Source organism: Plasmodium vivax, chromosome 4, assembly GCF_000002415.2.
Source record: "Plasmodium vivax chromosome 4, whole genome shotgun sequence".
Taxonomy (NCBI): domain Eukaryota; phylum Apicomplexa; class Aconoidasida; order Haemosporida; family Plasmodiidae; genus Plasmodium; species Plasmodium vivax.
Window position 1 is genome coordinate 816071 of NC_009909.1, and position 26007 is coordinate 842077.

General features: G+C 33.9%; 5 protein-coding genes across 5 annotated transcripts, besides 8 other annotated features; 3 read left to right on the forward strand and 2 right to left on the reverse strand.

The window, feature by feature from the left end:
* Window positions 1–285: 285 nt before the first annotated feature.
* Window positions 286–1618, forward strand: PVX_003530 (hypothetical protein). The gene is made up of 2 exons (XM_001612895.1): window positions 286–765; window positions 937–1618. The coding sequence occupies exons 1-2, from the start codon at window positions 586–588 to the stop codon at window positions 1183–1185; spliced, it is 429 nt and encodes a 142-aa protein (XP_001612945.1). The 5' UTR covers window positions 286–585; the 3' UTR covers window positions 1186–1618.
* Window positions 463–560: a microsatellite.
* Window positions 562–622: a microsatellite.
* Window positions 629–714: a microsatellite.
* Window positions 1619–4002: 2384 nt separating the features above from the next.
* Window positions 4003–4090: a microsatellite.
* A 115-nt stretch (window positions 4091–4205) lies between these two features.
* On the forward strand, window positions 4206–9945 carry PVX_003525 (hypothetical protein; the record flags this gene model as incomplete). Its single annotated transcript, XM_001612894.1, has 2 exons — window positions 4206–4316; window positions 4453–9945. The coding sequence occupies 2 exons, from the start codon at window positions 4206–4208 to the stop codon at window positions 9943–9945; spliced, it is 5604 nt and encodes a 1867-aa protein (XP_001612944.1).
* Window positions 8558–8607: a microsatellite.
* Window positions 9946–11035: 1090 nt separating the features above from the next.
* Window positions 11036–11119: a microsatellite.
* Window positions 11120–12321: 1202 nt separating this feature from the next.
* Window positions 12322–12343: a microsatellite.
* A 50-nt stretch (window positions 12344–12393) lies between these two features.
* PVX_003520 (histidine-rich knob protein homolog KPRPC, putative) lies at window positions 12394–13960 on the reverse strand (the record flags this gene model as incomplete). Its single annotated transcript, XM_001612893.1, has 2 exons — window positions 13550–13960; window positions 12394–13374 (listed from the first exon to the last, which is right to left on the reverse strand). The coding sequence occupies exons 1-2, from the start codon at window positions 13658–13660 to the stop codon at window positions 12394–12396; spliced, it is 1092 nt and encodes a 363-aa protein (XP_001612943.1). The 5' UTR covers window positions 13661–13960.
* A 2550-nt stretch (window positions 13961–16510) lies between these two features.
* Window positions 16511–16592: a microsatellite.
* Window positions 16525–18010, reverse strand: PVX_003515 (Phist protein (Pf-fam-b); the record flags this gene model as incomplete). The annotated part of the gene is made up of 2 exons (XM_001612892.1): window positions 17690–18010; window positions 16525–17544 (listed from the first exon to the last, which is right to left on the reverse strand). Exons 1-2 carry the CDS (start codon window positions 17747–17749, stop codon window positions 16525–16527), a joined length of 1080 nt encoding a protein of 359 aa, XP_001612942.1. The 5' UTR covers window positions 17750–18010.
* Window positions 18011–21556: 3546 nt separating this feature from the next.
* Window positions 21557–23064, forward strand: PVX_003510 (variable surface protein Vir24-related; the record flags this gene model as incomplete). The annotated part of the gene is made up of 2 exons (XM_001612891.1): window positions 21557–21589; window positions 21736–23064. The coding sequence occupies 2 exons, from the start codon at window positions 21557–21559 to the stop codon at window positions 23062–23064; spliced, it is 1362 nt and encodes a 453-aa protein (XP_001612941.1).
* Between the last annotated feature and the right edge of the window lie 2943 nt (window positions 23065–26007).

Sequence of the window (26007 nt, forward strand, 5' to 3'; positions counted from 1 at the left end):
AACTGCTTCGCTTTGTCAAAATAGCTGGAGAAAAAAAAGGAAGGCTAAATTTTCTTTTTAAAATTAACCATTTGAAATTGTTAACAATTTTGTTTTAAAGATTGGTTGGTTTGTTGGTTGTTTGTTTGGTTAGTTGTTTGGTTGGTTGACTGGTTGTTTGGTTGGTTGGCTGGTTGATCGGTTGGTTGATCGGTTGGTTTATCGTTTGTTTGTTCGGTTGACGGATCGGTTGATCGATTTATTGTTTGATTGATTAATTAAAAAAAGAATTTTATTAATTTTATTAATTTTATTAATTTTGTTAATTTAATTAATTTTAATAATTTTAATAAATTTAATAAATTTTAATTTAAAAAAATTCCTTGCACAAGTGCAACTCTTTTCAAAATTAAATTTTTGTAACCTTATAATTAAACTGACACCCCGTTGATTACTCTTCACCCTTCAGCACATTAACCTGACATACATAAATACTATCACCCTGCGTTTCTTTTAACCTATTAGGAAAAACAAACCCATACCTTTTAAAAAATATACTCTTTTATTATTAAACAAAAGCTTTTATTTTTTTTATCATCTCCAAAAATGGCACGTGGAATAAGCGGCGTTAACTCCTTCCTTTTGGCAGCAGGAAATAAGAAGAACAACAATCGCTCCGGACGTTTAGTGGAGCAAGGAGGAAAGCAAAATAGAGGTTTTGCCAGAATTGCAACCTCTAAGGTTTTTGTTTTGTTCGTTATTTCTCTAGTCTGCTTCTTTTGCCAGGTATAGCGAAAAATTGAAAAATTTAAAAGCGTCCACGTTTGTTGTGTCTATCCTTCTGTATATCTGCATAATTTGTTTCGCTTATGTATTAGTTTTTTTTCCGTGGGAGAGATAAATGTTGCCCGAAGGATTTTTAAAAAAAACATATTTGTTATATATCCTTTGCTTTAGAACACCCTCATCGTCGAAAATGGAAAGGCACTTAATGTATCACAATTGCACAATGGTTTTGCAAGAAACTTGGGTGAATCTTCCTTGAGAGGCTCAATGAACGATGATTCCGCAGATGCTTCTGCAGGTGGAAAAATGGAGAAGAATTACTTCCAAAGAAAAGATGAAAATTATGATAAAGTTGTTCAAGAATTAAATGAAAAATTCAAGAACGAATACCAACACAGCGATTCTGAACAAGACGACTGATTCCATTTTGCAAGTTTTCGTCAATTTGGTGTAGAACATGTGTAGACTATAGACGTGGTACATATGTTAGCCCAGGAGTAAGTAGGCTGGACTAGGCGACGGAAAGATTATACATATACCTTCTTGAAATAAATTTGATTTATAAAAAAAGATAAAAAGTTATGTGCACACTAAACGGTCTGATAACTTTATAATGCGCCATCCAAATCTTTAAGGATTCGAATTTTCTCAGGGGAGTTTCAACAGGCTTTAGAATATCATCATATCCCCCCTAGATTTGCTGCTTTTCTCATTCCCCATGAAATAATTCAAGCACTATATTACCTGCATTATAACCGTGTTAGATCTTCTTTCTCTTTTTAGATTTTAATTTCCTTTTTTATATTTTTTCTTATGTTTAAGAACTTGTTAAAATGTTTAAGAACTTTATATAAAAGGTGAAAATAAATTTTAATAAGATCAATAATACATTTAGAGGAAAAAGATAAAATAAAAAGAATGATCTTCTGTGCACTTCTTTTTATCGCTTAATATGTGTAAACCATTCACGGGTGAAACTGGAGGGCAGTTATTGCGCTGCGAGGAAAAATATTTTAGCCTGTTTAACTATTTACTCTTACTTCGAATGAATTTACGTAAACTGTTAAACCGGTTTAATGCAGAGCAGCGGAAAGGGTCTTTCCGTTTCGGTTAGATTGGGACAATATACTGTTACCATTAAGGGGAGGTGTACTGTCAGACTAACTAGGTTAATGAATCTGCCTTTTTTTATTTGAAGCATATTTCGAACAGGTATGAATGATATACCATGTGCATTATTCTTAGTGTACTTTTAGCCGAGGGGAGCATTTGCGTTATACGTGTTTAGAAGTAAAGAGGGTAATTTTTTAAGGCACGCCATTTGTATAGATATTTATGAGGTAAAAAAAAAGGAAAAAGATAGGCATAGTAGACATATCAGCTGCGATGTGGAATTGGCCATTTGGGCGAGCACATTTAATTTTTATCTTTTGTAACGAATTTTACACCCCTTTGAAGTGCATAATTTGTTAAAAGGGAGTCCTCATATATATGCTAAAATGTTCCTACGTTTTCACCCCTGCAACATGTTCATTCATAATTTTTTTATTAGTGGTTAGAATGAATGCATTTTTGAGGGTCCTTCAAAATGGTTTATACGCTTGAGCATACTTTCCTATAAGCTTAACGCTATTATGCATACGAACAAAATTACGTTTCGCGATTGAAGTGCGTGCCTAATAAATTTCTCAATGATGGCTGCAGACTTTGCAAGTTAGGACATATACAAAACGGTAAAACTACCAGGTTGGAAAGTTTAAAGCTATAGTAAGGGAAGAACGATAGAGCTTGCGTGTCCTTTACTACACGCCCTGCTCAAATGTCTCAACCGAATGAACCTTTTGCATCAAACAGGGAAAGAAGATGTATAGATGTATGCCGGGCGAATATTTATGTAGACGTGTATCCTCACATGTGCGGTAATGCAGAAGTAATGCTCGAGGTGGGTATTATTTAAAGAATGAAGAACATGGGGGGAAGGCCAAAGTAGGTACGTATGTATGTGTGTATCCTTGCATGCAATGGAAAACGTTTAAGTGGCTATGAGGTGCGTAGAAAAATGGAATCCTTCCATTCTCTATATTTGGGGAAAAAGGAAGTTAAGCATACGAACATTTTTCAGCCTTTTCAAGAGAAACGTAGTTCATTTTACACACTTTTAAACAATGAGGAGGAGGTCCTTTCTTAGTAACAGGCTTCGAACCATGAAATGTACTTTTGTGAGTAGATGGGAAAAAAATGGGAGGGAAAAAGAAAAAATTTAGAAAAATTCACATGTTCATTTGGGGGCTCCTTGTTCGCTTGAAACTCCCTGGAAGGGTGAGCCCTGCGTGCCACGCTCGTTAGATGCGCCAGAAGGCTGTTAACATGTACGTTTTCGAAGAAAGCCTTAAATGTGGAAAGTCATTAGTATTAATATAGCCAAAATGGGCATAGTCCCATGAAGATATGGGAGAAAGCTCACAATAGCTATTCATCTTATTGTTAAATTGGTGTACTATGGGATATTGCCATGCCGTAAATGTGTAAATGTGTACATGCGATGACAGATTTGCAATAACGCGTATCCTTTTCAAATTCCTAGCAGCACACATATTACGATTTATTCTGTCACTTTTGGAAAGTGTAAAAGTTGCAAAACGTATTGTCAAGTTGGTATTAATTGGGGAAAGAAACTGTCATATTTGAATAATTTTTTTTAAAAAAAAAATTACAGACTGATGGAAATATGGTGTATACCCATAATGCAAATATCGCCTAATTCGTGTACAACAAATGGGGGTACAAATAGGCATTACACAATTTAGAGTTGTTTTCCCTTTTTTGTTTTTTGCAAAAATTTGACACTATTATTGTACTTTAGCGATGCATCAATAATGCACATGCATATGAATGTGTACATATGATAGGTATATATAATAGGTATATTGCATATGCACATGGATATATGTGCATATTTACACAGTTAAAACGCGAAAGATCGAAAGTTGTGTTTTAACCACGATGAGTGTTTTCACCTGCCAAAAAAGGTTAAACACACATTTTCACCCTGAGCCTTTTTGGGTGCGATTTGTGCTCTGTTAACATTTTTTTAATTCTCGTCAGTGTGTGAATTTTTCATTTTTTTTTTGAAAGGAAATTATTAAGGTAATTCACATAAATTGCCGAACAAATCTGTCTATACATTTTCACATTTATTAATATCTTTTGATTTACAGATTTTACCATTTTTGTAATTGTTTTTGTAAATTGTATTTCTCCATTAGGAAAAAAAAAAAGGTGTGTGTGTTTTTTATTTTTTACACATTTCGATCGTGTGAAATTTTCCAGATATGGCAAAAGAAACAAAAAAAGATAGCAAAAACTGAATGAGTGAATAAATATTATTTTCTTTTGATGGGAACCCATTATAAAAAACTACAAATTTTAGAACAAGCCATATGAGAAGAATAAAGAAATACAATAAGAGAGAAAAAATAAATATTTTTCTCTTTTTTATAAAAACAACTTTTTTTTTTGTTATACTTTTGACACTAAATTGTTCTAGCCATGTAAGGAAATAGAACACGAATATGTAATTGTGCGCATCTGTTTTTTTCCCTCATATTGTGTGCACATTTTGACGCTTTTTTTTATCTATTCAATTTTTTTTTTTCCCCTATTTTGATTTATTTTCCCACTTCTCAGAGAAAATATGGTAAAACGCGTGGTGAGAAAAATGACTTTGGTGACGCCTTCGACTTACGGACCAGGTCTTTAGCATTAAAATATGCTAACTCTAATAACAGCCCCGTGTTTAAAACTCGTATAGTAGAAGAAATTACACCTGCTGGATTTAAGAAGTATGATGAAAATTATGAATCGAAACTTTTTAAATTTATGGAGAGCGTAGACAATGGGAAAAGAGACTGTGATGAAAAATATGAGGGGTCCAGATACGGATTCAGGGAGTCGTCTCCCTATGAGGTGCCTTGGAAAGGGGGTTACCAAGGACCAAATTTGATTAAGTTAAGAAATAATTTCCCTATGAGACTGAATTTTTCTGATGATGGTGACGATGATGAAGGTTCAACTTCGCTGATGGACTCGCTGCCAGGTTCACTAAGAGCGTGTGAGAGAATGATTTACGCCCCAATGAAAAAGATTCGAAAGAAGCCAAAAGAGGAGGTAAAGGAAGAACCATCAAAATACCCACTAAGGAATAGCATGTCTAATGGATTAAGGTTATATCAAAAGGGCGAAGAAGGGGGTGGTTACAAATTAAAAAATCAGATACCGGGGGGGTTAAGAGAGGGTCGAAGGAGTGAAGAGTCACGGGGAGCTGAACTGAAGAACAAGCCAAAAGGAGGATTGGAAGGGGGCGAAAAGGGGGAGGATTCACCGGAAAATGCAATAAAAAGCAAGCCCAAAGGAGGGTTAACAGATAGGGAAAGGGGGGAAGACCCACAAGAAATTGCACTGAAAAGCAAGCCCAAAGGAGGGTTGAAAGAGGGGGAAAGGGAGGAAGACTCACAAGAAATTGCACTGAAAAGAAAGACCAAAGGAGGGTTGAAAGAGGGGGAAAGGGAGGAAGACCCACAAGAAATTGCACTACGAAACAAACCAAAAGGAGGACTACGTGGGGCTGAACGGGGGGAAGAATCAATGGGAACTGCTCTAAAAAACAAGCCAAGAGGAGGACTAAGAGAGGTAGAATGGAGAGGGGATTCACAAGAAAATGCACTAAAAAATACGCCAAAAGGAGGACTAAGAGAGGTGGGAAGATGGGGGGACTCACAAGAAAATTCACTCAAAAATAAGCTAAAAGGAGGTCTAAGTGATGACCAAAAAATAAGCCATTTGAGAAATACTACCACAAAAGATACACCTCAGGATGTGTCAGAGCATGAAGAAATAGGCAAGTCAACTGACTTTTCCACGAAATATAAGCATCAAATTTTGAAGGATAGTGAAGAAATAGGCAAGCCAACTGACTTTTCCACGAAAAATAAGCATGAGATTTTGAAGGACAGTGAAGAAATGGACAAGCCAACTGACTTTTCCACGAAAAATAAGCATGAGACTTTGAAGGATAGTGAAGAAATAGATAAGCCAACTGCCGTCTCTACAGTACTTACACATCCTACTATAAAGAAGTACGAAGAAATAGACAGGTCTGATGAAACTTACAACAAATATAGATGCCCTACTATGAGGGATTATATAGAAGCTGAAAAGTCATCTGACACTTCTGCAAAATATAAATACTCTACCATGAGAGATTACCCAGAAACGGAAAAGCCATCTGATGCTCCTGCAAAATATAGATACTCTACTGTGAGGGATTTAACAGGAGGAGATAAAGCGTCGAACAATACCCCACATAATAAGTACGCATATGTGAAAGGCTTCTTTCAATTATTTAATTCGTCAGACCCTTTGGAAAGTGATAACGCTGCTACCACTACAGAGGAAAAGGTAGAGTCAACAAACGATTCGGCGAGGAGTAACTCTCCGGATGAACAAAAAGAAAATGAAGAGAAGGATGCCATACCAAATAGAGGAACGTATCTCGTAGGTCCAGGTGTGTATCACGAAAGGAAAACGAAAGATCTCTCCCCTTTTGCCTCAGCGATGAGCGGTTCCTCAGTAGGAATCAGAATAGACGATAAAAGAGATGAATTGTTAAATAGTGGGTCTGAGGGAACCTCTCCTGGTGTGCTAAAAGAGAATGACAAAAATGATCAAACAGGAAGTCCTGCCCGAAGGGATAGTTTCCCGAGTTCTGAGAACGTAAATACTGGCAGGTACGAAGCGGTAAGAATTGGCGCACCAGAGGGACCCTCAAATGTGGTTAAAGGAATCGATGAAAGAGTTGAATCATCAAATATGATTCCGGGGGGTATTACTCCAAGTACGCATTCAGAATCTACAGGAGGGGTAGATCTACAAAATGTTTTAAAGGATAATATCTCTACATCTATGGTTACACATTCGGAAGGAAAAGTTGAGCTGCCAGGTGTAGCTGATGAACCCATGGAAAAAGTTCAGCGGCCAAGCGTTTTCCCTGAGAATACCCCAATTTCTGTAGTTACCCTTTATGAAGGAACAGTTGAACTACCGAGTGTAGCTACAGAATTGGATAAACAAATTGAGGCACCAACTGTAGCTGATGAACCCATGGAAAAAGTTCAGCCACCAAGTGTTTACCCTGAGGACGCCCCCATTTCTGTAGTTACCCTTTCTGAAAAAAAAGTGGAGTCTTCCATTAGCTCCCCGGTGAGCAAATTCCCAACTGTCATTAGCGAAACTGATGAGAAGAATGAGACACCTTCTGTAGCGGATGAACCCATGGAAAAGGTTCAGCCGCCAAGTGTTTATCCTCAGGATACCCCCATTTCTGTAGTTACCCATTCTGAAGAAAAAGTGGAGTCTTCCATTAGCTCCACGGAGAGCAATTTCCCAGCTGTTATTAGCGAAACTGGTGAGAAGATTGAGACACCATCAGTAGATAATGAACCCATGGAAAAGGTTCAGCCGCCGAGTGTTTATCCTCAGGATACCCCCATTTCTGCAGTTACCCGTTCTGAAGAAAAAGCGGAGTCTTCCATTAGCCCCCCGGAGAGCAAATTCTCATCTGTGATTAGCGAAACGGATGAGAAGAATGAAACATCGAATGTTAATATTAGGGATCATTCTTTTGAAGATTTAAACAAAGGTGATAAAAAGGAAGAACCGTTAAATGCTGCAAACCATCTCGTAGGTCCAGGTGTGTATCATGAAAGGAAAACGAAAGATCTGTCCCCCTTTGCCTCGGCGATGAGCGGTTCTCCCATAGGAATCAGAATAGATGATAAAAAAGATGAATCGTTAAGTATAGGAACTGAGGGAGCCTCTCCTAATGTGTTAAAAGAGCATGATAAGAATAGCGCAACAGAAAAAGAAGGAAATGCTGAAACCACAAATGATCTAACAAAGTCTGAAAAGAAAGATGAAGTGCCAACTGGTTCCTGGAAACATGCGTATCCTAGTATAGTCGAACCTGATAAGAAAGACCCATTTGCTTATGCGACGTGGAAGTGCCTACACCCTAAGGTAAACGAAATTGTTAGGAAAAATCAAATTTCATATTCGACATGGCAATATTTATATCCAAAGATAAGCGGAACTGAAAAGAACAATCAGTCACCTTTTGCGTCGTGGAAATATACTTATCCTAAGGGGAAGGAATCCGAAAAGATGGATCAAAAATCAAATGCTACTTGGAAGTACCCATCATCTTCTTTTAATGTGCATCAAAGTGAATCGGCAGGAACAAATGCTGAGTCAAATGAAAGTTCTCAGGTTATATTAGAAGAGCAAAGTAGGGAAAAATCACCACCAACCATTTCTTCAATTGATAAATATCCTGTTATAGAAGAACCTGAAGAATTGGAGTACGCACACGAAGGAGATGATGAAGATGAAGATGAAGAAGCTGATGAGGATGAGGATGAAGGTGAAGGCGAAGACAAACATGGAGCATCGAAAGGTCGTTACCAGAATAGGCTAAATGATTATGCAACAGGTGAAAGAAAAATAGGTAACGCATCAAGAGATAGATATCACCCTAGGGTAGATGATTATGGGGAAGGCACAAACCAAGCTAAGTATGCTGAACCGAAGGATAAGTACAGCCACAGGATTGACGCTTATGAAGAAGAGGAGGAAGACGGTAAGTATGAAGAAGAAACAGAGAAAAACCTACATAAATTAGATGACTATGAGGAAGACGCAGACCAAGATAGGCATGCCGAACCAAAAGCTAATTACCTACATAGATTAGATGATTACAAAAGAGAGCATGGAGAGGAAGAAGACACATATGAACATGAAGAGTCAAAAGATGAATATCACCATGAAAATGACCATTATGAAGAGTACCAAGATGGGCATGAAGCATCGAAGGATGAGCATCGCGGTGGATTAGATGATTTGGGGGAAGATGGGCGTATATATGAAGATCCAAGAGATGGATACCATCACATGTTGGACGACTATGAGGGAGATCATGAGGAGGAACAACACACAGAAGGGGTTGAAGAGTCAGCAAATGATTACGACCATACGGTAGATGATTATGAGAAGGAACATGAAGGGGAAGAACACACAGAAGGGGTTGAAGAGTCAGCAAATGACTACGACCATACGGTAGATGATTATGAGAAGGAACATGAAGGGGAGCACATAGAAGGGGTTGAAGAGCCAGCAAATGATTACAACCATACGTTAGATGATTATGAGAAGGAACATGAAGGGGAGCACATAGAAGGGGTTGAAGAGTCAACGAATGACTACGACCATACGTTAGATCATTTTGAGAGGGAACATGAAGGGGGAGAGCACATGGAAGAGTTTGAAGCGTCAAGAGATGACTATGACCACAGATTGGATGATTATGAGAGACATCATGAAGAGGATGAAATAGAACAAAGGTATGAAGAATCGATAGAGAGACATCCTGATGGGTTAGGAGAAACTGTAGAAGGGGAACATGAAGAGGGGGAACATGAAGAGGAGGAACATGAAGAGGTAGAAATTGTAGAGGGAGATCTTGAAGAGGAGGAACATGAAGAGGCAGAAATTGCAAAGAGAGAAATTGTAGAGGAAGAACTTGAAGAGGGGGAACATGAAGAGGGGGAAATTGAAGAGGGAGGAATTAAAGAGGGAGAACTCGGAGAGGGAGAAACTATAGAGGAAGAACACGAAGAGGGAGAACTTGAAGGTGGAGAAACTCTAGAGGGAGAACTTGAAGATGAGCTTGGAGAATCGACAAATGATTCTGAATCTAAAAGTCCTTCAAATGATTTAGAAGACGCGGAAGAGTCAGAGGATAAAGAAGAAACAAGCCAAACTAAGCTTAATGTCTTAACGAAAAATAAGGAAAAGACCAAAGGAGCGAATTCAAAGAGAGAAGCATCTTATAAAAAAAAATCAAAAGGCAAATCAAGTAGTTCAAAGGAACTCTCCGAAGAAGAGTCAGATGAAGAGTCTGATGAAGAGGTATATACGATTGGTTCAAATTCGTCACTAATTAAAAAGGACAAAACTAGTAAAAAGGAGGAAAAGAAGGACAAAAAGAAGGATAAAAAAAAAAAGAAAAAGAAAAAGAAAAAGAGAAAGAAAAGGAAATACAACTGTTGTCTATTATTTTGGTTATAGATGAAATGAAATTGTTACGAGAAGTTTGAGAAGTTAAGACATAAATGTAAGGAACCATTTGTGAAGAAGGTACCGTTTTACTAGTAATTAAAAAAATAAATAAACAAAATTAAGAATATTGTGAAAGTGCAGTACAAGTACAAGGTTTAAAAGGATCCAAAAAGGAAAGAATAAAATGCCACTTAAAAAATTGTCCGCGTGACGTTGTGGACGTAGGCTCCATACCCAACTATAGTTATCCTAGCACTAGACATCACACCATTTGGAGTGGCACCTATTTCGTAACGTTTACGTAGTTATGGATAATGTAAGCTATTTACTTTAACGTGGATTTGTGAGACTAGCATTGTAATGGAAAAAATAATATAAAAAAATAAAGAACATCGTAAAAGTCTACGTTTAATGTGCAGAAGGCTGTAAAAAATACCTTAGGGGGAGGGAAAAAAATATAGTGAAGCTTTCACTTTTGAATGGAGCCCATCATTTTTGTGTTTTTCCATTTTATGTGCAAAATATTATTTCAGTGCAAAGTTCGACTGTTATCGCATGCATTCATATGTACACCTACTTATTGAAGTTTTTTTTATTTTTTTTTGTGTAATTCTTGTATTACGTGCACCCTTTAAAAAAGTTTAAGCTGTACGCATTTACACATAAAATTAGGCGCTTACTAATTTAGAGAACTTTAGTGTATAGTAATACTGAATTAGCAGTGTTTAACAAAAAAACATTTGTTTATTTACTTATTTATTTTCATTTTTTGTAATTAAATTATTTTTTTAATTCTTATTTAAGTTTTTTTTTTTTTAATTAAACAAACATGTGAATTTTTTTTTTTTTTTTAATACAACGTTTTACGTTGGCTGTCCACTATGGTTGTGTAAAACTTGTTCCGATATTCCCCTGTAAAAAATGTTATAACATGGCAGAAAAGTGCACATGCTTAGTAAAATTAAAATTAAAATAAAAATTGGCAGTGTGTTCATACGATACGTTTGGAGCTGTGCACTGTTTTGTCTTTATTTATCAACGCCCCTTTTGTTGGCTTTTAAAATGTGCCATTAAATGCGATCTGCGTGTGGAGGGAGACTTCAACTGTATATTGTTTAAAGCGCTCCTTAAAAAGGGGAGTTACAAATGAATGGTGAAAAATGAACAAAATGGGTACGTTATATTTTTATATACTAAACGTGTGCACGGGGGATTTCCTAACAAACGGGAATCACATGCTCACACTATCACATAATCACATGTTCTTACGCTCATGTGCTTGCAAATTTTGGTGAGGGTATTTCCCGCCAAGCTGGAGTGTGTAGGAAGCCCCGCCTAGCAGTCTAATCTGGGGGATTTACAAATTCAATTACGACGTAGAATCATGAAAGTACAGTAGCAATGCATATGCATGTGCCTTCCATTCCTCAAATGGATTATTTAAAATGTTCAATTGTTTCTACATATACTCATTGATGCACCTTGCGTGTTAGCGTGCCTTTTCTTAGCATAATTCGAGCCTGTAGAAAAAGGTTGATTCTTCATTCAGTTCCCCAATCATTTTAGGCCCATGTGGCACAGTTTTTTAACAAAATTGAATTAGCAAATGTATGTAGATCATACTGTGCATAACAATTTTCAGAGATGCAACTATTTTTACGGTAATTCTGGGGCTCTGATACGACTCTTCCTGTGCATGGATCTAACATGTATGCTAAAAGTTTAGGTGAAGTGAAGAAACGGGAAGCACTTGTGTTTTCCTAATCCAATTATAACACTCATTCGAGACAGTTTTGTTAAATTTCCCTTTCCTACCATTTTACCTTATTTGGTGCAATTGCGCAGATCTGCCCCCTTTTCAACGAAACGAAGAACACTTATTTTTTTTTTATTACAGTTTTGATTATATTTTCTTTTAAGTTAAAAGAATTTTTTTAAAGTGTACCTATAATATATTACTACACTTCACATGGTACCTTTTTGACACTCATCCATTATGAAGTAGGAAAAAACGGAATACAGGCAAAAAAAAAAAAAAAAAAAAAACATAGAAACATTAATAGATTGTATACAACTAAAAAGAATTATCATTTTAGAAATATGAAATCGACAGATTAAATCAATCGCATAGAGGGTGAATAATTTGAGCATACACAGTTAAAAAAAAAATATGTTAATTTAATTTTTTTTTTTTTTGGCTTTTTTTTGGAGGGGTATACCCAGTTGAATCTTATTAATTATAATCTGTCAATTGTATTTCTACATGATGTGCTATTACGTTTCATTTGATTTAAATCTCATGTTAGTTTCTCGTGCATATAGTAGGACTATATGTTCATAATTGAATTTTATCGCATTTCCATAATAAACTTTTCCATTTAGACAGCATTAAAACGTTTTGATGTTTTATCTCCTCACTCTTTGTTATGGAATGCGCCATCTTTGTTTATTCTTTGGTTACTCCTTTTTAGCTTGCTCCTTCTTTGATGATTCCTTTGTGGATTGTTCACTTTTGGAGGACTCGTTTTTGGACTGTTCATTTGATGCCTGCTGTTCTGCTGATGATTGTTTTTTCTTTAATTTGCCCTGTGGTTGTTCGTTTGACGAATGCGCTTTTGATGGGTCAGGTGAGCCATGTTCTTTTTTTTTGCCTGGGTGTCTTCCTCTTGGAGGTGGTCCATATACCATCAGTTCTTCATCCTCAATTTCTCTTCTTCTGCCTGGGTGTCTTCTTCTTGGAGGTGGTCCATATGCCATCATTTCTTCATCATGATGTTCTCTTCTTCTAACTGGGTGTCTTCCTCTTGGCGGTAGTCCGTATGCTGAGTGGTGTCTTCTGTGATTTTCTGGTCCTTCGTACTCTCTTCGTCTGCCTCGTATTCCAAGTTTTCCATTATATCCTTCTGGTCCGCCAAATTCTTCATATTCTTTTATGATAGTAGGATAATCATCGTCTGTTTTGGGGCCACGTTTTTTCTTTCTTCTGCAAGATCCCTTTTCGCATGCATCTAACGAACCAGGTAGCTTACTTTTTAGTGAGCCCCCTTCTTCATCGTCCTCTTCCCCTTCCTCATCATCATTTTTGTTCAATGCCTGGTGGAATCTTTTTTTCAATACGAAAATATCAGGTCCATTTGCCCCAGTATATGGGTTCACTTCGTAGGGGCACTTTTCTCTGAATCCGTAATTTGCTGCTTCGTACTTTTCATCACAATCTTTATTTCCATCTTCCACGTTTTCCTTTAGTTTGTAATGCTTCGATTCATATTTTTCTTCATACTCTTTAAAGCCTCCACGGGTAACTTCCTTTACTACGCGGGTTCTGAGTGGGGGGCCGTACTTTCCCCCTCTTCGTACTACTGACAAGGATCTGCTGCTAGTGGAATGTAGGGCGTTTTGAAGGTGGTCCTTCTGGTCCCTCCTCTTGTAACATTTTTGCTAAAAAAAATGAGTGAATAGTTATAAAAATGGAAAAAATGAATAGTTCCTTTTTGGGACTAACGAGCATGCTACGAAGGTACGTTAACGGACATACGTATGCGCACAAGTATTTACACATCGCGAAGTGCGGAATGGTGCACGGATTTGAGCAGCTCTCTTTTTCTTTCCTTACGTAATTAGAACAATTTAGCAACCAAATTAGAAGAGAGAAAAAAAATGTTCTAGAGAGAAAATGGAAAATGTTAATTTTCTCTGCAAAGCTGTATCTCTTAAAAGTAGCCATATTTGTCTACCCAAAAAATCGTTTTCATGTGAGGATTACTTAGACTAAATAGGTTACTATTTAATTCGTTAATTTTTTCTCTTGTGTGTGTGATTTTGTTGGTTTAAATATGGCAGCTTTTACAGATTAGCTGCAAAGTTGCGATACACATAAAAGGAATGAAATGGGTGTTTAAACTGGGAGTTTTCACTTAAAAATCAATTATGAAAACGGGCAATCAATGTTCACGTTTGGTTAATTGATCACCATTAAAAAAAAAATATATGCATATACATATGTGTGTATTTATAAATTCATTCTAGCGTTTTTAATTTATCACTTTAATTTGTTTCAAACAAACAGGGGATAGTTACATGAAGTGTTACAAAAAAAAAAAGCTTTTAATATAAGGTGTACGACTTAAATGGGGATAAAAAAATCGGGTGCCCGAGAAAAAAAATCAAAATTTTTATTAAAAATTTCGAACAATTATCCGATTCAGAGAAAAATGTGTAATATTGTATTTTTCGCAATTGTATTGCATGCAGTGTTTAGGTGCAAATGTGTGTTGAACAGCTCCATTCGGAATGACACACAGGGTGGCACACTGGATTTCACACATGGTGGCATGCTATTGTGAGGGAAATTTATCAAAAAGTGCATTTATTTTATATACTAAAAGTGTGATATAATTCATCTGTTATTTTAAAGCCATTTCGATTAGCAAATGTGAATTTTAATTTGCACCTAGAAAGAGAGAATTTCTTTTTCCTGATTTTTGGGCGTTTTGATAAATATATCATAATTTTATAGTCTACTCTCCTCGACAAGGACGTAAATGTATACTCTCCTAACCTTTTTACAGTCCAAAAGTGTTAATATAAATGTGTAATGTGTTCAGGTTTTGGAAATTTCCCCTATGTGCACCTTCCTTTTTTTTTTATTTTTTTATCATTTATCAAATAAAAATAAATAATAAAATGGTATTTCTAGCACATATTTAGCCAAATGTGGATATTGCAAAAAGGGCATTTCTTGTTTTAAGGCTATTTTTAGAACAAGGGTAGTTCAAAATGAAAAGCTATTGTTTCGTTAATGGGTAAACATCTTTGTTAGAAATTTTTACAGAAAAGAAGGAAATGAAAAACGATTTATTTGTTTATTTATCTATCTTTTTACACACTTCCAAAACGGGGTTACTTTAACGAAGTATGTATTTTTTCCCATTAATGAAACCTGTTATTTTGTGGCTCTTTTTTCAACTTTGTATCTTCTAATTGAAGAGGCGTTTTATGTAGAAACGGTTCCTAATTTGTTGCCTTCTAAGAAATTACACTTTGCGCGAATTAGTCCAAAGGGTACAAAAAAAAGAAAATTGAACTGAACGTTTATATGAGGTAAATTACGTCCTACCGTACGTATAAAGAACAAAAAAAAAAAAAAGTATTTTTCGTGCGGCTAGCTTTTTATCAGTTGGAAAAAAATAAAAGAGGGATAATCACCTTCGTTACTTAAATACGCTACTAGAATGACTAACCAAACGGTGAGCTTTAAAGTACACTTATGTTTCCTCGATAATTTTTAATTCCCAATTTTATTTGGCTTCACCCCCAATTAATTGTTGCGCTGGTTAGGTTTCTTTATTACTAGAACAATTTTGTAGCCTCAGGTCGTTGTCACTTAGCACGTTCGTAGCAGTTGCCTCTTACTGCTTGGTAATATTGCTTATGTAAAAAATTAGCAAAAAAATGTGCAGCTATACAGGGGAACTTAAGTTTCCCCAATAATGTAAAAGTCAAGACAGCACAAATATGGCTAATAACATTGCGGGTAATTATTAAGTAAAATGTAATAAAAGATACTTTTTCGCTTCATTTGAGGGGAAGATTCTCATTTTTATGGCGTATTTAATACTACGTTTAACATCTGCTAATTATTGGCAAATGGTATGCGTGGTGTGAAGCAGATTTTCTATGCTTAGCTCAATGAGGAGACTAAGACAAATCACAACACGTGAGAAGAAGCGAAAGCACGGATCGTTCACCATTTTAAGATGGCAATATATAAAGGTACATACCACATTGGGGGCCTGGAAAAATCGAATGAGGCCTTTATTTTTCTATAGGAAAATGTGTAAAGTATTGCTTATAAGTGGTCTACGACCACCACCAATTGAGAAATTACCAAACATAATATCTATTTTGCACATCGCTGCGTTATTGAGACTGTTAGGGTGAAAAAATGGGCAGCAAAAAAATTAAAATAAACAAACAACAAAGTTAATTAGGGGGTTTTGAAGAAAAAACAGACACAACTATGTACCTATATCTATGTACATATACGTAACCGTAAAGATGTACATACGCAATATAAGTGTATAGCATTCTTGAGAAATTTGTTCAACAATTAAAAAGTGAAAGGAATTACAAAATGATCGGAATTGTAAAGGGGTGCTTCTCTATGTTCAAAATTGGCACTGCGCGCACCTCACAATAAGGGAAAACATACAAATATATACATATATGTATATGTATATATATATATATATATATATATATATATATATATATATATATATATATATATATATATTTTTTAGTCATTTCCGCATGGAATGAACTACCAGGCAAGGAAATGTCTTTTTCAAAGATACAATTTGTTCTAAAATTTGAAGGCACAAATTTGGTAGACCCTCCCCAATACAAATACAGAATTACATAATAGGTAGGGAAATTTCAAAACGGGTCATTTCGCATGTATTTTTTTTCCGTTGAAACAGCATGGTGGTCATCCACTAGTTCGGAAGTCAGCGTGATGTGTATGGCATTCGCATGTTATATTAGTTCGCTCCTATTGTTAAGAGGTGTAGATGTATAGGTTGCCTTTTAAAACCAGGAAATATTATGTGTTTTTTTGTAATATTCTTTTATTTTTTTTCTGAAGTATTCTTTGGTATCGTTATCCTTCTTAAAAATAAATTCTTCCCAATGAAATTGAATTTTATCTATAACATCAACAAAGATGAAATTTGTATACGTGTTGTCATTGATTAAGTCCAATGCAAACACGTGTAATTCTTCTTCTAATGCAATTAAATCGTATGTTAGATCCCTATAAATGTTAGTCCATTTTCTAGCTACAAAATCATGTGGTATACAGTGCTCTTTTGTTAAATCTTCCCAAAAAATCGCCAAATTTTTCAGTACCTCATAAAATTTTTGTTTTTCCATTGCTGTAACTTGGTTGTATATACTAATTATTTCTCCAGTGGTCATGATTTCATTTAAATTTTTAATGATATGTTTTAATTGTTTTTGGGATAATTGTTTTTCAAATTTTGCAAGATCTTTAGAAGTGTCACGTCCTTCATTAGTTTTAGTACTATTTGTACTGCGAGAATCAATTATTTGAACTTTATATTTTTGATTTTCTGTCTTATGTGTAGTGTTTCTACCTTCCACGGGATTTTTTTTTTTTTGACTATTACGTGTTTTAGAGGTACCTTTAGATTTTTTCTTATTTTTTTTAATACTTGTAGGGGCTGTTTTTATAGAAGAATCTTCTTCTGGAATTTCATATGCTTCCGGTACAGAGGTGGAAGCTTGCTCAAAGGGGTCTTCATGATTTTCCCAGTACTGGCTGTCAAATTTTTCATTTTGTGAACAATAATTATCCCAACTGCTACCTGTTATATCTACATCTTGAAATAAGTCCATGACATTTGATACTCTACTTTTGTTATAATTTGTTATTTGCAACCCTGCGTTGCCATATTGTGCGTGTTCGTTATTCCCGTAGTTTTCTCCACTTATTCCCGTTTTCTGGGGAAAAAATTCGGCCAAATTTCTTGACCGTTTAGAATTTTTCCATTCCGATATTGTATGAACATCATATTCATTATTACCCTGTAGGAGGTTTAAAAAATGAGATGTAGGAATATCAAACATGGTGAGTAGACCAAACGTATAGCAATAAAAAAAAAAATAAAAGCTGAAAAAACAGAGAAGCCATGCATGGCACTGTCGAGGCTGAATATGCAGTTAGTCTTACCTGATATAAAACATATAACAAAGCAACTGAAAGTACACTCTTAAATGCTGGAAACGCCATGTTTGTCCTATGATCCTTTTTTGTTAGATTTTTTTTTTTTTTGAGCCTCTTCAACGGAATTTCTAAAGTGACCGCTGCTGTCTTTTTTTTATTGGCAATTGCGGAATTTATTTTTGACAAATGATCCAATTTTTAATGCAAATATTTCTTTAAGACAAAGAACAATTTTTTGTTAAAATATGAAAACGAATTATTTTTACAGGTAATGGAATTTTTTTTTAAAAGACACATAAATATTTAGGTTATTTAATTAGAGTACTTAAAAAAGAATTGCAATTTTAGTATATATTTCATATTTATAAAAAAAAAAAAAAGAAGAGAGAACTGGTTATGATTATTTTCACGTAAAAAATTGTAGTATCCGTAAAAAACGTAACCCGGGATAAGAACAAACCGTTAAAAAAAAAGTTTATGGTGCTTAATTGCACTGCTTTATTTAACTAATTTAGGGGAGAGAGGAAAAATAAATTTTTGAATATCCACAATCCCCGTAGAATTCTGCGAAAAATGTTTGAAAAAAAAAAAGAAGAAGCATATCTATATAATATAGTGACGTTTTTTTATGTTACGCTGGTGAGAGAAATTTTTAACAAAATTAAAATTTTGATCACCTCCTTTTTGCTTATTATTTTATTGTATACTTGTCGGCAAAATTGTACTTACTGAACTAGCTGTTTTATTTATATGAAAAAAAAAATTGTTAACCAGTTGTACGTTTACGTAGAAAGACCCAAAATAGCAGGAATAAAATTATTAAAAAAAATAAAAATTTATTAGTAAAATATTCAGTAATTTTACATGAAATTATAAATCATATTTTATAGAAGGATTTTATTTATTTTGTTCTAAGGGGCTGTTTTCGAATAGCCATTCACTCTGCGGCAGTATTATACATGCAGCGAACTTGGTTTATTCTGCCAATCATTATATTGGTTTATGAATATTTTTTGTATGGCTATTATTTTCATGCTTTTCTATTACATATTTTTTCCCTTTTTTACTTATTGTAAATTCCACTATAACAGTAATTTATTGCTATAAGGAGCACAGCAATTTTATATACGCGCGGGGGTTGCGAATTTTTATGAAATTACTTGCTCACGCGAGAAGTTATATATTTTCTCGTTTTCCCTTGATATATGAATGAATATTTTTCTAAGCTATTCCCAAGGAAAAAGGCATAAAAAATTAATGCGATATTTTGTTATAACCTATTAGAGAGAAGGAAAAGCCTACTCATCAATTATTGCATCATTTTGAAGTAAACCGCACAATTGCTTTACTCGTGTCTTTATAGACAAAATTAAAACATAATTTAATGTATACGCCTTCTCCATTTTGCTTTTAACTTTTAAGCAAATGGGAAATAATTTCATAGCACCTGCACAGTATGCATAATATTTCTAAATATTTGCGCTGAAGCTTTTGAAACATTTTTTTTCTTTAAATAAACGGATAACGTTCGCATGAAATTGCTGCACTGTATGTGAATTATTAGTTTTCTTCAATAGGGAAGCAAAATTATTTTTTAAACATTTATTATGGGGTTGTAAGAACGTTCAAAAGGGGATTCCACCCGAGGAATGCAGTAAAATAAGTAAAAAACTTCCCTTCTATTTGCATGTACCAATTCTGTCTTTCACGTTGAGCGCGCAATTATTCCAATTTAGCGATGGCGACTGAAAATAAAATTCTGAGTGGTTCCCACATTTTCGGCACATCGCGTAATTCATTTTTTTATTCCAATTTTGCTAATCTGTATATATGCAAAACGCAAGACGGGCAATAAATGCTTCGCTATTAATATAATTTTGCAGAAAAGGGTAAAACTTTAAGAAGCAAAATTGTTGCCAGGGGGATGGTATACCGAAGTTACCTCAAATTGCGAAAACGCAAAAAAAAAAGAAGCGTTTTGTTTTCCAAGCAAATGGAATATAAAAAATGCTTCCACAAAATGGATGACATAATTTGCAAACTTAACCTTGTAAAGAAACATTTGTACTAAAATTTTGACATAATCTAAATTTAACAAATTTTGGAAATTTTTACAAATAAGAATGGCATACGAGAAAAACAGGAAAAGTAAAAAAAAAAAAAAAACATGTCAAGAAAGGCATGGTAAGGATCTTCAGCAAAATTGCGTAAAAAAATCGAAAGCTTTGTAAAGGAACCATTTTAGTGGGCTTAAAATAGTTGCCCTTAACTGTACCGCTAATGCTAGGGAATGCCCTATTGCACAACTCGTAGACCTACGCCAACAGTTAGGCCTTTATCTGTGCAAACATTTTGAGCACATGGCTAACTCTAACATAGATCAAATAAACGACGCACAGGTGAACGAATTTTAAATGCCATCCTTCATAACATTTTGTTCTTCCAAAAAGGAAGGATAATCGACTGTGTAGTTAATTTTGCCCATACTAGAAAACGAAAAAAGAGGATTACTCTCTTTAAGAATGCGCATAGCAATGATCACAGTGAGTCCTTAAAAAGTACACTAAATTATTATTAAGTTATTCTGATCGAGTTAATATGTGCTTAATGGCACACCTGCGCATGTACACTTATAAGCCTTACACTGTCGAGTGATATTCAGTTACAATAGGGTGTGTGAAAAAATAAACGGGAGAATTATTATCCCCCCTTTTTTGTGTGCTCTTAAAAAGAATTACCATTTAGTGCAGTTAGGCTGATACAAAAAAGAAACAGCAAAAAAGTAAGTAAAATTGCATGGCTTAAATTTTTTCCCCATGTGTGTTATATGCGCTACATCGACTCGTTCTTAACTTATACGTGTTTACCATTATGTTAGAGATGCAAAAGATCGTTTTCGTAACTCCTGTCACCTTACAATTGCTTAATATTTACGTGAGTACATTTTTTCTTATAATTATTTCGGAATACACTTCTTCCGCATCTGACCTTTTCGCAGCGTTAAATCGGTAAAAAGGGTTACACACCAGAGTTATGCAAAGATGCGTTATGAGCTAAAATGAAATTACACATTTCCCGTGTGTTAAAATGAAGAGGAGAAAAAAGAGAAAACGTTTTAGCCATAAAACGCGCAGCTCTTCTAAACACTAATTATATTTCAAAACGGTTGATGATAAAATGGCGTTTGCTTGTTTTACATGAAATTCTCTATCCTTTGTGACATTTCTTCATCATTTAACTATTTTATAAATGTGTATATGGATCTAGTTACACTGTGAAATTAAGTACCCTTTAGTTTAACTGAGGGAGAAAAGAGAAACAAAAAAAAAAAAAAAGGGATTTAGAGCCGAAATGCAAAATGGATTTACACAAATAGGAATATTTGCTCTGTTGTGCGGAATGTCCTTTTTTTTTTTTTGTAAATTTTCTAAGAAAAAAAAGTGATAAAAATAGTAAGGTGCTGAGTGGTAAAAAGAATAATCTCACACAAATGTGCAGTTCGCTCTAGCTTAAACGAAAAATGGTTCTTCCGTTTGAGCGTCTCATAAATTGAATCTCGAAGCACACTCATAAATTAAGTTTCTCTAAAATAATTGTTTTACGCTTCGTGTTCCCTTTTAATTAAAACATTATGTGTCTAATGTCAATTTTTATTTTTCCCCCCAATTGCATTTTTTTTTTTACTAGCCCAGAAGCATTACAAGAATTAACCCTTTATGCATAATTAAAGAACAGATCTCGTTGATAAAAAATGCTGTAGTGCCTGAAATGAATGTAACTAAGTACACAATATATTGCACCTTCCTATTATGTACATCTTGCTAATTATGCGTTTAGGTTTATGATTATTATGTTGACTCCACACTGTTCAGTATGGAAAATTACCTCACGGAATTTATCACAGATGTAAATTTACTTTTTATCCTATAAATTGTTATTAAAATTATACTTAAATGTTATGCATAGAAAGGAAAATAAGAAAAATATTTGCACTGTTAAAGAAAAAAATAAGCATTTGTATAATGTGCATTTATTTTGAACTTAATTTTTAGGAAGATGCCAGGAAAAAGCTGCCTTCATATATAATATATGAAAAATTCAAGAATAAAAATAATACAGAGACTTCTTCCACATTACAGAAAGTTAATGAAAATTCAGAAAATGATGAAACAAAATACAATGATAATGTTAATGATTTTTGTAATAAATTTTCGTGGAGTTTGAAAAATTTATCCGAAATTACGGGTAATGAATTAAAACATCGTGATAAATGTTCTTATTTGAGCTACTGGGCATATGAAAAAATAAGGAGCATATTCGGTACACATGATATTTATAGTAATAAGAGACATATTATAAATAAGCTTAATGAAACAGTTAGAGACATTAGTAATAGTACATCAACCAAGAAACCGTGTGATATTTATTTTGGTAATAAATTCGATCATTGGGATGAGTGGAAACAATTACATGACTATTTTAAGAATAGTGAACATATTCTTAGTTTGGTAACTGAATCTAATTGTAGTGAATGCACAAAATTTTGTAACTATGTTAAACATATTAAGACATTATATGATAAATATGAAAGAGGTTGCTGTTTGTGGGGTAGCTGCGATGATTACATTAACTGCGATGATAAGTATAACCCGAGTGAATTGTTAAAACGGTTAAAATGTGAGGAAGAAGGGTCTGAGCAGCGTACAAGTGAAGAAGGACAAAGTTCTACTCCTCAATCGGAAAAAAACCATATGAGGATTAATTATCTAAAGTGTTACACATCACATAAGAATACAAAAAAAGACATGGAAAAAGATAAAGAACCAGCCAAAACAGGCAAGAAAGAAGATGAAGAACCAGACAGCACAATTGCACAATGCTATTATGTAATTCCTAGGGGTGCAAATGTCCATAAACCAATGAATATTACAGTCCCCGGAAAACGCCCGAATTCTAAAAGACATTTATCTGTTCTTTGGACTGTTCCGCTTTCAGAAGAGGTTTATAGAGATTATAAAAGTGATAGAGATGAACATAAACTAATTCTTAAATCTAAAGAATTTGAAGAAGTTACTTGTTCAAAGTACGCATCGGGGGAAAACGTGCCCGAATCGTGCAAAAAGAACAAAGAGGTTAAAGATACTGTGCCTGTGGAGAAAAATAGGTCAGAGACACCAAATATAGTAAATGGTATTTCAATTTGGGATAATCTCTTTTATTCTAGGAGTGTAGAGAATCCATGTAATAGTATATTATGCGACCCTACTCGCATAGCAATGTTGGGTATCTTAACGTTAGGGGTATTTCTCGTTCTTTTAATTTATTACAAAGTAGACACGGATAGTTTTAAAAACATAACAGTTGTTCGATATAATGTATAATTTATTTTACTGAACAATGTGTAATTATAAGAGATAATTATATGTCCTTTTGCTCTTTTTCATTTTAGTTTACTCCCTGCGGAGACTGGATAAGAAGGAAGTTTGGCAAGAAAAAAAGAATGCAGTATGATTACCCTGCAGAAGGAGCGCAAATTTTTGAGCAGCGTGCAACGAATAGTTATAAAAAAGGACCACCCAATAAGAGAATACAGATAGCTTATCATCCTGATGCACAGAGACGGAGATAGTTTTGCTGAGCACGTAAGGGAGTTCTTAAATAATTTAATATATTATCAAACGAATGAATAATGTTTTTTTTCACCCATTTGATAGCAAAAAAATTTACGTATTTATTTTTTCCCTTTCAAAGGTCTACTACTATTGGTACACTTTCTTTTTTTAGTATATTTAACGTTGTGTATTAATTTGGAACTTTGTTTTACCCTTAGCTAGACTGCTCTATGCTGTTTCGTAAATTAGGCCCATTTTTTTTTGTAATTATTATTTAATCAGTCACATTTCGGAGCAACAGCTATAACTTTCATGTGCGACTGTAAGTTATATCGTCATATTGATTGCACCCCTTATTTTTTTTAACGTGTTTTTGCGCTATTTTTATTCACATGTTTCCCCACTTCGATCCATCTTCTAACTCAGACACTGTCAAATGTGCTACGCCATAGTCGTTGCAATAATGCATCTATCTGGCGTTACTGTCTTATACATTCGCATTTCAAAGCGATTCATCGAATAAGTTTCTTTAGTCTGTAACGATATTTAGTGATTAAAATGCGCCAATAGAGTTAAGCTCTATATGTAGAATTATGCATACAAATGGGTCCACAAAATTTTATAACTAGAATATGTCAGAAAAGATATGAAAACCGTTTTTCTATTTCGCTTGGAAAAGTAGGAATTTTTAGCGTAACTCGCGATGCTACTATATCAGCGAGAGGGAAAATCAAAAACGGGGATAAAATTGAATAAAACTATAGAGTACATTTTACATTTTTTTACTAGATGGGAGAAAATAGAAAAGTGAGTGTATAAGCATATTTTTGAGTTATAACATAAATTGAAAAATTATACCACTCGATATTCTCATTTGAAGAAAATAAAACAAACTTTTGCCCCCACAATTATTTCATCCTTTTAGTATGTAATTACTTTTTTAGCTTTCCTTTAATAAGCAAAATTTTTTCACCATTTATTCCTTTTTTGTGAAAAAGGGTTAAATTTTTGCGCAGATGATATACATACTTTAGAATGGAGTAAAGACTGATTTTTTCGATATTTCAAAATGCGGAAAAATGGGTCGAATGTTGTTTTTAAAATAAATGCGGGAAAATGGGTCGAATGTTGTTTTTAAAATAAATGCGGAAAAATGGGTCGAATGTTGTTTTTAAAATGAATGCGGGAAAATGGGTCGAATGTTGTTTTTAAAATAAAATGGAGAAGAATGAATCGAATGTTTTTAAAACAAAATGTGGTTCATTTTCCAAATAACAAAATTCTACATATAGAGTGTTTTTGCTGATTGATATGTTATCACCTGACAAGGGAGCCTTTCATTTTACTAACTCTAAGCAACGCCGTTCCATCGTTTGTACCAGCAAACCGTTCCACAGTATGCGTTCTGTCAATTACAACAGTGATGTATAGTACTAACGCTTCTGTGGTAGCCTCTACATGGATGTCGTATTTGTATAATATTAAAAATTCAAAATAGAGAACGCTTTATAATAATTATAATAATTGTAAGAATCATTTAATGTATTCATTTGTTGATAGATAATATATTAAGAGTACAAATGGTGTAAATTAACATTTTCATCAGCGTCAAATCCGCAGGAATTTGTATTAAAAAGTAAATTTGTTTTTCCACCTGACGTGACAGAATTACACTTAAGGAGTGTACCGTTACATTCCTTAAATCATCGCTTCATAAAAAAGTAGATTTTTTTTTTAGACGAAAAGTTATAATTCTTGTTTTAATCTATTTTTTATTTTACAACATATAGCACATTCATAGCACTTTATGATGTAATTTTAAATAAGTGCTAGCGCAAAAAGTTACACAAAAGAACATTCATTTGAGACAATCACTTAATTATAAATCAATATGAAATATATCAACGAATTACTATTTGCTGTTTTTCCTACACATTTATTTAAACACGCAAACAACCTTTTTTAATTTCATTTTGATGGAATGTCTTAAAATAAAATGAAAGAACTAGATTCATTGGAAGTACACATAAACAATAGTTATTTGTTGAAAATAACTGCTGCAAAAGCATTAATTTATTTCTATTCCGATAAAGGTAATGGAAAACTCGTTTTTCGTGTAACATTTGGTGCATTCATTTATTTTATTTTTTCTTTTTTCAGAAACCGATTTTAAATGATTGGAGTTTAGATTCTTTTGATCAAAAATTAAGCGAAGAAGACATCGAAAAATATGCTGAAAAATGCAAAGATCTTAAATCTGGCTTAGATAATTCTAACAAAATTCCCTCTGTTTTATGTGGTAAAATTTTAAGAAATTTATATAACGTATTAAATAAAGATGATAATGATGTCAATAATTGTAGGAATTTTAACACATGGTTAGCTTCTATAAAGAAAAAGTATATATATACATCTGATGAAATACAAAGTCATTTCAATCTAATGGAATTAAATCGTGAAAAGTTATATAAGTCACATAATTGTACCTTTGATTGGTTATATAATGAACACGAAATTGATGATATAATAAAATTATACAATTTTAACGAACATATTAAAAGTATTAAAGAAAAAATTAATTCTATAATTAATGAAAAATATAGTGCATTTTGCAAATACGTTTATGATTGTATTAAGACATATAAAAGACTAAATACGACTTACTGCAAGGAAAATGAAAATAACTCTTCTAGTACTCTTTGTCATGAACTA

Coding starts and splice junctions, on each gene's coding strand:
- PVX_003530 (XM_001612895.1), top strand. CDS start 586: ATGGCACGTGGAATAAGCGGCGTTAACTCCTTCCTTTTGGCAGCAGGA. Junction 766..936: donor TAGTCTGCTTCTTTTGCCAG/GTATAGCGAAAA, acceptor CCTTTGCTTTAG/AACACCCTCATCGTCGAAAA.